The sequence below is a fragment of the Clupea harengus genome, chromosome 25 (assembly GCF_900700415.2).
Source record: "Clupea harengus chromosome 25, Ch_v2.0.2, whole genome shotgun sequence".
NCBI lineage: Eukaryota > Metazoa > Chordata > Actinopteri > Clupeiformes > Clupeidae > Clupea > Clupea harengus.
Window position 1 is genome coordinate 3,642,292 of NC_045176.1, and position 15,187 is coordinate 3,657,478.

General features: G+C 41.5%; 1 protein-coding gene across 1 annotated transcript; it reads left to right on the forward strand.

The window, feature by feature from the left end:
* The first annotated feature begins 8 nt into the window (after positions 1-8).
* On the forward strand, positions 9-894 carry LOC122128829 (protein NLRC3-like). Its single transcript, XM_042703688.1, has one exon. It carries the CDS (start codon positions 256-258, stop codon positions 892-894), a length of 639 nt encoding a protein of 212 aa, XP_042559622.1. The 5' UTR covers positions 9-255.
* The last annotated feature ends 14,293 nt before the right edge of the window (positions 895-15,187 follow it).

Consider the following 15,187-nt stretch of genomic DNA (forward strand, 5'->3'; position numbering starts at 1 on the left):
GTCTCAGAACCTGCCTCAGTGGATGTCCTTCTCACAAACCTCATCAAGGGGAATCTGCTTCCCTCTGCTCTTGTGTGGATCACCTCCCGACCAGCAGCAGCCAATCAAATCCCTCCTGAGTGTGTTGACCAGGTGACAGAAGTCCGGGGTTTCAATGACCCACAGAAGGAGGAGTACTTCAGGAAGAAAATCACAAAAAAGGAACTGGCCAGCAGAATCATCACACACCTGAAGTCTTCCAGGTGCCTCTACATCATGTGTCACATTCCAGTCTTCTGTTGGATGTCAGCCACTGTTCTGGTGTACATCCTGACTGAAGCAGAGAGTGGAGAGATTCCAACGTCTTTGACTCAAATGTACACACACTTCCTGATCATACAAACCAAACACAGGAGTCAGAAGTATGGAAACCGTGATGCGGATGCACTCCTGAAGACCATTCTGTCCCTGGGCAAACTGGCTTTTCAGCAGCTGGAGAAAGGCAATCTGATCTTCTATGAGGAGGACCTGAGAGAGTGTGGCATTGATGTCACAGAAGCATCAGTGTACTCAGGGATGTGTACTGAGATCTTCAGAGAGGAGGCTGGGATGTACCAGGGGAAGGTGTTCTGCTTCGTTCATCTGAGTATTCAGGAGTTTCTAGCAGCTTTATATGTGTTTTTGCACTTTAGCGAGAGAGACAGCAATATGCCTGACCAACACCAAACCTCTCAGCTTTATTCACTGCTCAGGGCTAACAAACATCATGACATACACCAGACTGCAGTGGACCTGGCCTTAAGGAATAAGAATGGACACCTGGACCTTTTCTTAAGGTTTCTTCTGGGCCTCTCACTGGAGTCCAATCAGAAACTCTTACAAGACCTGCTGCCACAGACAGGAGCAGCTCACTGAACACAGAGGAAATAGTCAAGTACATCAAGCAGAAGATCAGAGAAGACCCCAACCCAGAGAGATGCATCAACCTGTTCCACTGTCTGAATGAACTGAACGACCACTCACTTGTGGAGGAGGTCAATGGCTACTTGAGGAAGGGAAAAGAAACCAGAACGGATCTCTCTCTTTCCCAGCTGTCAGCTCTGGCCTTTGTGCTACTGATGTCAGACCAGGAACTGGAGGAGTTTGACATGGAGGATTATGGGGAAAGGGATCACCTGCCAGATCAGAGGCAGGTCTGCTGAGGATGCTGGCCGTGGTCAAAGCATCAAGAAGAGTGAAGTGAGTATTGGAGTCTTGAGTGAGTGTAAAAGTGGTTGCTGGGTTACATTCTATATTGTTATGGACTTATTGTTTACAGACAAAATTACTGTAGTATGACTGACAGTATTGTAGGGAATTTAGCATGTATCAATATAGCGTCTGATCATCAGTATAGGAACTTATGCAGATATATCAGGAGATTAACACACACACAATTTAATGATACATTGGAATTGTCTGCTATCTAGAGGAAGTCCATAGCCCCCTGACAGTACTTATCAATACTGGGAACTGAGTACTAATTGTTGCTGCCTCAAGCAGAGATCATTCCACTGAAAAACACCTACATGTTAGTGACCACCTCACAGACAGTTACGGCTCAAAATAATTTGGATATCAGATGAGAATTGTGCTTTAAGGTTTGGTGTCTTTGAAATGTCTTTTTTTTACAATCGCTAGCATCCTTTTGTCCAATCATAAGTCACATTTTCAAAACTCGCACAATAAGCACAACACCTGTCTTTTGTGGACCATACCATGAATTGTATTACTGTTGTTTTCACAGAATACGCAGTCAATTTTTTTTACAATTGCTAACAAACATTAACCTATACTTATGATACTTTTTCTAAACTCTGAACACAGCAACACCCTACATCACACAATTAGCCAAATTGTTAATTTTCTGCTCAATACCACGTTTTGTTAATTAAATACTAACTCTACTAACTCAAAATGCAAAAAACCTTTCTCTACATACACTAAATTTATCAGAACATGGCAAACCGGACTCAATATCAAATCATTCTTTCAAAGCACTAGCACATATTTTCTATCCTCGAGGAATGTGTCACAATCATAGGACAATGACTTTCAAAATACTTACAGTTGATAGCATTACAAATACTGCATTACTTTTCATATTTTAGTTCTACATGTACCTGCATACAATAGACAATATGAAATCAATTGTGTTTTTTTTTATTCAGTTTCCTTTCATTTTAAACCACTAAAAGTGAATGTCCCATCTTTACTTCATGGAATGTGCTGTAGTCATAAAATAGAAGGTGACAGAAATGCTGCAGTAAAAGCTTTATTGTTATGTTTTCAGTGTTTGTCTGGTGGCAGGGTTACACTTCTAATTACCATAAACATGCTGCTAGTAATCAACACAACCTGTCAAAGTTTGGAATGACTGAATCACTGGGTGGATCCACGTATTTAGCTTTACTTTAGCTAACGTTGTGTGATATGGCATTTGGCGGAGGTCTGCGCTCTCCGAGTACCCTTCTAGTTAGCATGAAAATGCAACAAAATATCCAACATGCATGGCCTTTGTGTAAAAATGAAACACACAAATACAGTAAAACAGGCACAAAATGGAATAACACAGGGTGATACGGAGATGGTGACAGTCCAGTGCATCATAGTTGCAAGCACACAACACATGACACTGTCCTGTATCATTTTGTGTGTCAAGTCAGTTTTCTCTAATCAGCTCCTAAAACAGAAAAGGAGATCTACAGTAGTATCCACTGACTTAGTAAAATATTATATGTCGTTTTTGTCTTTTCCATTTGTTTTCCTGTTTTGCACCTAAGGACCACAGGTTTTTGTGTCTGTATGCTGTATCTGGATTTCAGGGCTACACTGCAGGGCTGTGTTTGTGTTTTCTGTTTGTGTTTGTGTTTTCAACTGCAGTGCCACCATCATTTCTCAATGTTCCAATGATCGGTTCATTTAAAAATGCTTATCAGCTGTTTCAGTTCAGCTTTTGAGCTGCTGTTGTTGCAGAAGTAGAGGCTTTATACTACATTGACTGATGTGGACATTAGGCTTTAATTTCTGGCATACTGTGTGTAAGCATTTGTGAGTAAGATAAGAAAGATCCATCATTTTGGTATTGGGTCAGTGTGAGAAGGTGAACTCGCTTATTTTAGCTAATCTATATTCCATTCTTATTAAAGCAGCATAACGGAACAATTGCTAATCGCTAACGAAATGCTAGCGGCTAAAACTAGCGAAACCTCTTGAAATGTGCTTACTTTGACACTATGACAAACTAGTTAGTCAACAACTGTCCTAACACAGTCAAACATTAAGCAAGTGCAACACAAGACAAAGCAAGACGGCAAATAAGCTACTTACTAGTTCGGCAGACAGTAGAAACCGGGCGGCTTCAGCCAAACCTATATAACCCAGTAATATGCCTACGGACCCTGGTATGGCAACGGCACAGAAGCGATTCTCCATATTAAAAGTCATTGTAGCGCCCCAATTTTTTTTAAGCTGTTATTTTAAGGTAAAACTGCTTATCCTAACCCCAACCCTGAAGTACAATTACTGCATAATGCCACTTTAATAAGCAATTGTTATGTGTCACAAAGAGAAACATCAGCACCTGCTACAGGTGGGAGCCTAGAAATGAATACAAGAAAATCTTCCTCTAGATGTCGCGTCTCCAAATGTCGATTCAGATTTGAAGGTTTGAGCGCGTCATTAGACAGCTTTAAACGCATTTGACACACTGCGCCCTGGGCTCAACGTCGTCACCTCCATTCACAAAACCAAATGTAATATAATCAGGATTGTATTTACGCTGAATTTTAGTAGTTTTCGGTAGTATGACATTACCAGTGCTGTCATTCTTTCGCTTAATAAGTTTCTAAATTTTTCTGCTAATATCGCCACAGACTAAACCTTAACTGAGCGCCTCAACTTGATGATGTGTGAAGTTTTAACAAGATAGAATATTATTTTCATGATCTGTCTGTTATGCCTATTTATACATTTCATATTGTGTTTAAAACATCCAATTTCAATCATAAATTGTATTAATATTAGGGCTGTCATTAGATTAAAACAAATTAATTAATTAATCTCACATTTTGAAATTCATTAATCTAGATTAATCGCGATTAAAAGTAATTTTTTCTTCTAAAGACTAAATCTTATAAATTAACGAGTAATCACTTCAGCGTGTATTTTAGACACTGTTGTTTAATGGTATTTTTTTTTCGTGCTCTCTCGCCATCATACAAGGAATGTATGCGAGACACACAACGGTAAATTGTAAGAATTGTCCCCTGAAGCATTTCGGAACACCTCAGTCTTCAACTATGTTGATGGGCTGACAGTCACCGGCAACCCAAACTGCTACAGCGTTGGTAAACTTTTCACGGACTGGTATAGTTATTTTCCTAGAGCAGTGGTTCTCAAAGTGGGGGGCGGGGGGGCGCAAACACTCTCCAGGGGGGCACAATGTCACAGAGGGAGAAAAAAAAAAACGACCGCCGACCTGTCACTGGCTGTGAAAGCGCCCTCAGTGGCGAAATGCAAGGGGCTGGACTGACACAAACAAATCAAATACTGTTTCGTTCCTGATCCACCAATCAAAACGGAGTCTTGCGAGTTGCGCCTACGCTTCCGAGTATAAAAGTAACTGTAGCAGACACCCTCACTGAGATGACACTCTGCAGAGTTTGTTCGATTTCTCTTGTTTGCTTTATCATCAGTGGTGGACAGTAACAAAGTAGATGTAATTCGTTCCTGTACTTAAGTAACATATAGATGTATCTGTACTTTACTCAAGTATTTCTATTTGGTGAGACTTTATACTTTGACTCCACTACATTTCAAAGTGAAAATTCGTACTTTGTACTCCATTACATTTAGTAAAACCTCTCGTTCCTTTTTACCAAAGCGAATCAAATACTGAGAGGTCAAAACGAGTGCACAATCACACCAATCAGGGCTCAGCGCGCAATTTGCTCTGAAGTCCTTTCGGTTTCGTCAGTTTCAGTCGTTCGTTCGTTGAGCGCGTTGAATTCGTTACAACTCTGCTGCAGCATTTTGAGTGTTTTATGCTCATGCTTACTTAACGCTACATAAATGATGGAAGAAACGACTGACACTTACTTGCCTGAACACCCTTGGCCTTATTTGGGCGAACTTTTTGAATTGGAAGAAAGGAAGAAGGACTAATTTTATTTTGAGCGTCTTTCTCTGCTTGCCTAAGCACAATACAATGTCCTCTTTCAAGAATTCGCCCTCCAATTTAAAGAAACACGTTGAGGTAAGTGATTTTTATTCTGGTAGGTTTGATGACTAGCAACCGAATTATTTTAAATTGAACCTACATTGACTGCATTGTGTGTTCGGCTAAATTAGTTAACTAGCAGCTATACGCTAGCATAGCTTGTATCACACTGCTCAAAGGAGATGGAAAATCCGATTCAATACAATAAATGAGATTGCTATTTAGTACCGTTTCACTGCAGCTTGTATAATATGTACCTGCATACTGAAATGGTAAATACTGAAATTGGTATGGGGGCACACTTTTGAGTGTTTGTGATTCTAGCCGGGATGTTTGCCACTTAGCTAAGCAAGCTAGTGTTATAGACACTAGAGGCTATACCACTGATGTTCACACAAGTGAAGTTGAATGCATTTTGACTTGTTAAATAAATGCATGTTATGGCACCTAGGGAGTTGGCTGTTGGAATTTGCTACTGAAAGAAGTTCACCTTCTAAAGACCAGCTTTGATTAAAAAAAAATATATCAACATACTGTGTAGCCTCGATCTAGGACATGCCAAAATGTGTATTTTATTTATTAATGAGAGTATTAGTAGCCTAGCCTATGTGGACATGTTGTTAATGGTTAATGGATTTTTTTTTCAGAGAAAGCATGCAAGTCACGTGGATAGGTATGACGTTTTTGACAGCCCCACGCAAAAGAAAAGCAAAGAACCAAGACGCTCCTTCAACTTTCAGAGAGTTAAAGTTAGGTGAAACAAAGATAGTTTCTCAAAGAAATGTTGATCATGCCGTTTTGAATTTTGTAATCCAGAGTCTCCAGCTCTTTAGTGTGGTGGAGCAGCCATCATGTCAAGATCTCTTGCAAGATCTTCAGCCCAATGCCTCTCAGATGTCAAGGACCACCTTGTGACGCAAGATAGATGAGGATGCAATTGAGATGAAGAGGAACATCAAAGAAGATATGTCCACAGTCGATTTCATTGCTACGACAACAGATTGTTGGAGCGCAAGGCGAAGGGATTTTCTTGGGTTACTGCCCACTGGGTTGATCCCAATAGCTCCACAATTAAATGTGCAACTAAGTAACAAATAAATGTAAAATTAAATAATTGTTCTCTAGTGCTATTGTTATTATTATTATTATTATTATTATTTCATAACCACTTGGTCTTACCTAATGGCAATAGATAGCTTTCAATGTTTTGTGCTTATACTCTTTTTAATAGACAAATGTAAGACACTATTTAAAGAGTGGCATTAGTATTTTCACCTTATATCAGTTGATTGAAAATGATAAAAGGCCATTAGAACCATAATTCATCAAGGTACTTTTACTTTTAATACTTAAGTATATATGAAGGCAAATACTTTTATACTTCTACTTAAGTAGAAATTCAAAGTGCATACTCCCACTTTTACTCAAGTAATATTTTACACCAGGTATCTATACTTTCACTTAAGTACGTAGTTAGTGTACTTCGTCCACCACTGTTTATCATTGAGATATTCATTGCTTTATAAACAGTCTTTTTAAAGACTCACTCCTAAGTAATACCTAACTGCACTTGCAGTAGGTCTATTCGTAGCCTATTCTAAGAAGTAATTTGCTCCACAGTCTTTTTAAAAAGCTCGTAGCCCCGAGAGCTAGCCTTCTAGCTAGCTAACTTCTTCCAACTGCAGCTAGCCATTTTCTCCTTAACACCTACCTTTACATTTTTTGATCATCCACCGTGTTGCAACAAATAAAACACCAGCACTTGAATACTATTCTGTGCTGTCCCTGTCTACATTGTGTACAATTTTTTTTGTTAGGAACCATTGCCTAGCACAGCCTTATCCATTATTCGTGTGCAAGTTGTTCACAGCCACACATACAAACACACTCACAAGACCACAACGTTGAAATTAGAACTGTATTAACTTCACACACACACACTGTATCAGCAAACAAACACAACTATGGACACGTTTCTGATTCGTAAAAGTCAGGCAACCGATGCGCCAGTTGCGAAGAAGCCAAAGCCTCGCAAATATGACGAGAGCTATTTGCAGTTTGGTTTTACCGTCACTGGCACGACTGAGCAACGTCCTCAGTGTGTTTTGTGTGCCGAGGTGCTGGCAAATGACAGCATGAAGCCATGCAAATTAAAAATCAGCTGCTGATCACCTTTCAGCGCTGAAGAATCAGTTTGGGTCCTATTTCAAAGACGACTACCGTTCATTCGCCTGGGTTCGGGATCCATTTATCTGCTCAGCAGACGAGCTGTCAATAGACATGCAAGAGCAGCTAATTGAGCTGAAGAGTGACAGTAGACTTATACATCGGTTTACCACCTCTTTTCTTTCGTCATTCTGGGTAGCAATGATGCCGGAATTCCCTCAGCTTTGCGACATAGCCTTAAAAATGCTCCTCCTTTGCGCGTCGACATATTTGTGCGAGGCAGGCTTTTCAAAACTGACTGCGCTCAAAATGAAATACGGCAACCGTGCACAGATTGAGGATGACCTGAGGATATGTTTGTCAAACAGTGCCCCAAGATTTGAGGACCTTTGCAAGGCAAAGCAGGCTCATGTCTCACATTGACAGACCTGTAAGATTTTTTTGTAAAGATCACAATAGCAATAATATTATAATTCTGATAATATAATATAATAATAATTGGTCGATAATCATTAATTATAATAATAATACAATGATGGTGATAATAATGATGATTATTATAGTAAGAAAGCATGCAGGCTCACATAGCTGCTAATATTAATAGCCTACTAATAGGCCTACTACTACTGATAAAAATGATAATAATAATAGTAATAATAACAATACAAATAATATTAATACATAGTAATAGTAATTGTCTGTATGGGCCTAACAATAACAAAAGCCTAACCTTGACATGTCAGGCCTATCAATAACAATATGCTATCTATCTATCTATCTATCTATCTATCTATCTATCTATCTATATATGGTGGTGTAGTTGAGGGCGCCGGTGGCGGTGGGCGGCGGGCGGCGGGGGGGGCCCCAACTACCCCTAACCAGCTTTGGGGGGGGCCCAGCTTGCAAAAGTTTGAGAACCCCTGTCCTAGAGAAGTCATGGAGTGTGGGTAGGCGACCATCTAACCTGGGACTGCTTTCTGTTGGGTGCTTTGCATTAAGGTGATAACTTCAAGACGAGCTGCTTCTGTGATAGCTAAATTAAGCTTGACAAATGCTACATACAACTTTAGTTTTGTCGATTGTTCCATCATTTTGCCTCTTAAACAGAAACTTTCCGCCCAACAACCCCTCAGCTCTCTCCATCTTCCACTACCGTCTCGGTCTCTCCTATCTAACTGACTTCAGGCACGCGGCGGTATCGTGTCAGGGGTCAACGCACACCAGAAGTAAACAAAGTTGCGTTAACTGTGTTAAAATTTTGTAACGTGTTAATCTCGACCACAATAATTTCATAGATTAACGCGTTAACTTTGACAGCCCTAATTAATATTGTTCCCAACTAAAAATCAGTTATTTGTGGAAAATTCATTTTTGCGGCCCACTGGAAGGTGCTCCGCGCCCGCCAATGGCTCTAGCTGATGTATACTAGATAGATGAATGAGGGAGAGTTTTAGTTTTAGTTGCGAGCGAGAGCGTATCAGTGTCTCTGTGTGACACAGACAAACACACATTTCTCTGTCTTTCAAACAGACACACTGATTCGCTCTTGATCTCTCTCTCTCTTACACACACACACACACACAATCTAATGCTTTATGGCTGTCCTTTTATTGCTGTGATCCTCATCTATATGCCTTTATTTTAATGTATGTGTGTCTACAGGATGAGGTGTTGTAAACTCACAGAGAAGAGCTGTGCAGCTTTATCATCAGCTCTCAGCTCAAACTCTTCCAGTCTGAGACAGCTGGACCTGAATTACAATAATCTGGGAGATTCAGGAGTGGAGCTGCTTTCTACTGGTCTGGAGCATCCAAACTGTAGACTGGAGGAACTGGAGTAAGTCTGCCAGTTTGTGTGTGTGAGTGTGTGTGTATATGTGTGTGCACACATTATTGTCTGTCTGTCACACAGTCACTGAAACGCACTCTCTCTCTCTCTCTCCCACAAACACACAGACACACACTGCACTGAGGAACTCCAGGAATTCTCTGCTGTGCTCTTTCACCTGCAGCCATAAGCATTTGATTGAGTGTGTGTGTGTATGTGTTCGTATTCTAAATTATCTCTATTCTAAGTGATCTCTACTGTCTAGCTGATGTATATTAGATTGATGGATGGATGAATGAGGCAGAGTTTTAGTCTTAGTTGCAAGCGAGAGCGTATCAGTGTCTCTCTGTGTGACACAGACAAACACACATTTCTCTGTCTTTCAAACAGACACACTGGTTCGCTCTTGATCTCTCTCTCTCTCTCTCTCTCTCTCTCTCTCTCTTACACACCCACACACACACAATCTAATGCTTTATGGCTGCAGGTGAGAGCACAGCAGAGAATTCCCGGAGATCATTAGTGCTGTGTGTGTGCTGGTATTCCAAATGATCTTGACTGTCTAGGTGTTGTATACTAGATAGTTAGAGGGATAGATGGATGGTTGGATGGATAGAAGAAAGAGAGAGAGAATTTTCGTCTTAGTTGTATTGTGTGTATTCTGAAACTGTGTTGTCTGTCTTTTTATTGCTGTGATCCTCATCTATATGCCTTTATTTTAATGTGTGTGTGTCTACAGGCTGAGGTGTTGTAACCTCACAGAGGAGAGCTGTGAAGCTTTATCTTCAGCTCTCAGCTCAAACTCTTCCAGTCTGAGACAGCTGTACCTGACTGACAATAATCTGGGAGATTCAGGAGTGGAGCTGCTTTCTACTGGTCTGGGGCATCCAAACTGTAGACTGGAGGAAATGGAGTAAGTCTGCCAGTTTGCCTGAGTGTGTGTATATGTGTGTGCACACATTATTGTCTGTCTGTCACACAGAGTCACTGAATTCTCTCTCTCTCTCTCTCTCTCTCTCACAAACACACACTGCACTGAGTAACTCCAAGAATTCTCTGCAATGCTCTTTCACCTGCAGCCATAAGCATTTGATTGAGTGTGTGTGTGTATGTGTGTGTGTGTGTGTGGGGGGGTGGTGGTGTGTGTGTGTTGGTATTCTAAATGATCTCTACTCTCTAGCTGATGTATACTAGATCAATGGATGGATGAATGAGGGAGAGTTTTTGTCTTAGTTGTGAGCGAGAGCGTATCAGTGTCTCTGTGACAATGACAAACACACATTTCTCTGTCTTTCAAACAGACACACTGATTCGCACTTGCTCTCTCTCTCTTACACACCCACACACACACTCTAATGCTTTATGGCTGCAGGTGATAGCACACCAGAGAATTCCTGGAGATCATCAGTGCTGTGTGTGTGTGTGTGTGTGTGTGTGTGTGTGTGTGTGTGTGTGCTGGTATTCCAAATGATCTTGACTGACTAGGTGTTGTTTACTAGATCGTTAGAGGGATAGATGGATGGTTGGATGGATAGATGAAAGAGGGAGAGTTTTAGTCTTAGTTGTATTGTGTGTATTCTGAAACTGTGTTGTCTGTCTTTTATTGCTATGACCCTCATCTATATGTCTTCATTGTAATGTGTGTGTGTCTACAGGATGAGGTGTTGTAAACTCACAGAGAAGAGCTGTGCAGCTTTATCATCAGCTCTCAGCTCACACTCTTCCAGTCTGAAACAGCTGTACCTGAGTGATAATATTCTGAGAGATTCAGGAGTGGAGCTGCTCTCTACTGGTCTGGAGCATCCAAACTGTAGACTGGAGGAAATGGAGTAAGTTTGCCTGTGTGTGTGTGTGTGTGTGTGCACACATTATTGTCTGTCTGTCACACAGAGTCACTGAAATTCTCTCTCTCTCTCTCTCTCTCTCTCTCACACACACACACTCTCACAAACACACACTGCACTGAGGAACTCCAGGAATTCTCTGCTGTGCTCTTGTAAGGTCTATGTTCTGTCCTTGTTCGATTTCTGAGTTTGTCTCCCTTGTGTTGTCACATGTTTGTTCCCTTGTTAGTCCTTGTGCTTCCTTGTTCCCGCCATGTGCTTTCCTATGTTTGTTTGTCTATGCCATGTGCCCTCTTGTTGTTGTTCGTGTCTCCACCCCTCACCTGTTCCCAATCACCCGGTTTGTTTGTATTATTGGTTTCTCCTGTGTCCTGTTAATTCCCCTTGTTTAGTCCACCTGTGTCTCATTGTCTGCCCCGCCTTGATTGTTCTCACCTGTCCCTCGTTATCTGTTGTGTGTGTATATAGTCCATGTATTCTTGTTTCTCGTTTCGTTTTCGTCACTATATGTTACGTGGTAGTTTCTTTGTGAATGCCTAGTGTTTCCTCGTGCTTCCAGCGATTAGCGCTTTCCCTTTGTTAAATTGATTTACTCGTGCTTCTGACCTCTGCCTGTACAACGACTACTCTCCTGCCTATTCCCTGTTTGGATTTGTTTGCTTACTCTTGGACTGCCTACCTGTGTACTGAACCCTGCTAGTAAACGTTTATTCTTCAATCTACTGTATGAGTTCTGAGTCGTGCGTTTGAGTCCTGCACATCACCACCCATTCGTAACAGCTCTTTCACTTGCAGCCATAAGCCTTTGAGTGTGTGTGTGTGTGTGTGTGTGTGTGTGTGTCTGTGTTGGTATTCTAAATGATCCCTACTGTCTAGCTGATGTATACTAGATCGATGGATGGATGAATGAGGGAGAGTTTTAGTCTAAGTTGCGAGCAAGAGCGTATCAGTTTATCTGTGTGACAGACAAACACATTTCTCTGTCTTTCACACAGAAACACTGATTCACTCTTGCTCTCTCTCTCTCTCCCCCTCTCTCTCTCTCACACACACACACACACAATCTAATGCTTTATGGCTGCAGGTGAGAGCACAGCAGAGAATTCCTGGAGATCATCAGTGCTGTTTGTGTGTGTGTGTTGGTATTCCAAATGATCTTGACTGTCTAAGCGTTAGAGCGTTAGAGGGATAGATGGATGGATAGATGAAAGAGGGAGTTTTAGTCTTAGTTGTATGGTGTGTATTCTGAAACTGTGTTGTCTGTCTTTTTAGTGCTGTGATTCTCATCTATGTGCCTTAATTCTAATGTGTGTGTTTCTACAGCCTGAGGGGTTGTTACCTCACAGAGAAGAGCTGTGCAGCTTTATCTTCAGCTCTCAGCTCAAACTCTTCCAGTCTGAGACAGCTGGACCTGAATTACAATAATCTGCTGGGAGATTCAGGAGTGGAGCTGCTTTCTACTGGTTTGGAGCATCCAAACTGTAGACTGGAGAAACTGGAGTAAGTCTGCCAGTTTGTGTGTGTGTGTGTGTGTGTGAGTGTGTGAGAGAGTGTGTCTGTGTACATTTGCGTGCACACATTATTGTCTGTCTGTCAGTCACTAAAACACACTCTCTCTCTCACACACACACACATATATACACACACACACACACACACACACACTGCACTGAAGAACTCCAGGAATTCTCTATTGTCCACTTTCACCTGCAGCCATAAGCATTTGAATGTGTGTGTGTGTGTGTGTGTGTGTGTGTGCTGGTATTCTAAATGATCTCTACTGTCTAGCTGATGTATACTAAATCGATGGATGGATGATTGAGGGAGAGTTTAAGTCTTAGTTGCGAGCGTATCAGACTCTTTAAACCAACAGAGGGAACTGGATATTTAATCTGAATGTAAAGATAAATATCCTCTATTTTTGCTCAAATGTGCAAAGTGAAAAACTGAAAAAAGCTGCATGTAAAGAGAATTTAAGCATTTTAGAAATGTCTTAATTGGCTGCATATTGTGTGAAAACAACATTAATTGTTTTAATGGTAGGGTCCACAACAGACAGATGTTGTGCTTATTGTGTTTAGATTTTTGAAACTACAGATTGAAAAAAGGATGTTGGTAATTGTAAAATAAAAAACTGTAATGCTGTGATTCTCATCTATATGCCTTAATTTTAATGTGTGTGTCTACAGGCTGGGTTTATTGTAACCTCACAAAGAAGGGCTGTGCAGCTGTTTGTGTGTGTGTGTATGTGTTGATATTCTAAGTGATCTCTACTGTCTAGCTGATGTATACTAGATCGATGGATGGATGAATGAGGGAGAGTTTTAGTCTTAGTTGTGAGCGAGAGCGTATCAGTGTCTCTGTGTGACACAGACAAACACACATTATCTGTCTTTCACACAGACATACTGATTCACTCTTGCTGTCTCTCGCTCTCTCTTACACACACACAGACACACAAATACACACACACAATCTAATGCTTTATGGCTGCAGGTGAGAGCACAGCAGATAATTCCTGGAGATCATCAGTGCTGTGTGTGTGTGTGTTGGTATTCCAAATTATCTTGGCTGTCTAGGGTGTTGTTTACTAGATCGTTAGAGGCATAGATGGATAGTTGGAATGGATAGATGAAAGAGGGAGAGTTTTAGTCCTCATCTATATGCCTTTATTTTAATGTGTGTGTGTCTACAGGCTGAGGTGTTGTAACCTCACAGAGAAGAGCTGTGCAGCTTTATCTTCAGCTCTCAGCTCAAACTCTTCCAGTCTGAGACAGCTGTACCTGACTGACAATAATCTGGGAGATTCAGGAGTGGAGCTGCCTTTCTACTGTTCTGGAGCATCCAAACTGTAGACTGGAGGAACTGGAGTAAGTCTGCCAGTTTGTGTGAGTGTGTCTGTGTATATGTGTGTGCACACATTATTGCCTGTCTGTCACACAGAGTCACTGAAACGCACTCTCTCTCTCTCACAAACACACACTGCACTGAGGAACTCCAGGAATTCTCTGCTGTGCTTTTTCACCTGCAGCCATGAGCATTTGATTCATTGAGTGTGTGTGTGTTGGTATTCTAAATTATCTCTACTGTCTAGCTCAGAGGTTTCAACCAGGGGTCCGTGGCCACATGGTGGTCTGCGACGGCATTGCAGGGGGTCCGCGACATGAGCCTATGTTGATCAGTTCACCATTGGATTTTTTTTATGTTTATAAATTCGCTTTGATATTTCAACACATTTCCAGATTACTCTGAATATCGTGAAAAGTGCTACAGGCGGAATATGTGCGTAGGGGGCGTGGCGACGGCGGTTAGTGGTCTACCCTGATAACTGCACATATTTAAGTGTTATAGGCAGAATATCTGTGCAGAGGGAGGGGGCGTGGCGGCGGCTAGCGATGTACCCTGATGATTTCACATATCTAATTGTAATTGGCAGAATAGCAAAATATCTGTGCGGGGGGAGGGGCCGTGGCGGCGGCGGGTTACAAACACGCACGCACGCATGCACGCACGCGCGTGCATGCACATCAGTGGGCCGCAAATTACTTTTTAGTCAGAATGGTGGTCCCTGGGACAAAACCAGTTGAAAACCCCTGGTCTAGCTGATGTATACTAGATCAATGGATGGATGAATGAGGGAGAGTTTTAGTCTTAGTTGCGAGCAAGAGCGTATCAGTGTCTCTCTGTGTGAAAGACAGAGAAATGTGTATTTGTTTGTGTCACAGACACATTGATTCACTCTTGCTCTCTCTCTATCTCTCTCTCTCTCACACACACACACACACACACACAATCTAATGCTTTATGGCTGCAGGTGAGAGCACAGCAGAGAATTCCTGGAGATCATCAGTGCTGTGTGTGTGTGTGTGTGTGTGTGTGTGTGTTGGTATTCCAAATGATCTTGACTGTCTAGGTGTTGTTTACTAGATTGTTAGAGGGATAGATGGATGGTTGGATGGATAGATGAAAGAGGGTGAGTTTTAGTGTTAGTTGTATTGTGTGTATTCTGAAACTGTGTTGTCTATCTTTTTAGTGCTGTGATTCTCATCTATGTGCCTTAATTCTAACGTGTGTGTTTCTACAGCCTGAGGGGTTGTTACCTTACAGTGAA

Bases quoted from the DNA above. Each gene is read 5' to 3' on its own strand.
- LOC122128829 (XM_042703688.1), top strand. From the start codon at position 256: ATGTGTCACATTCCAGTCTTCTGTTGGATGTCAGCCACTGTTCTGGTG.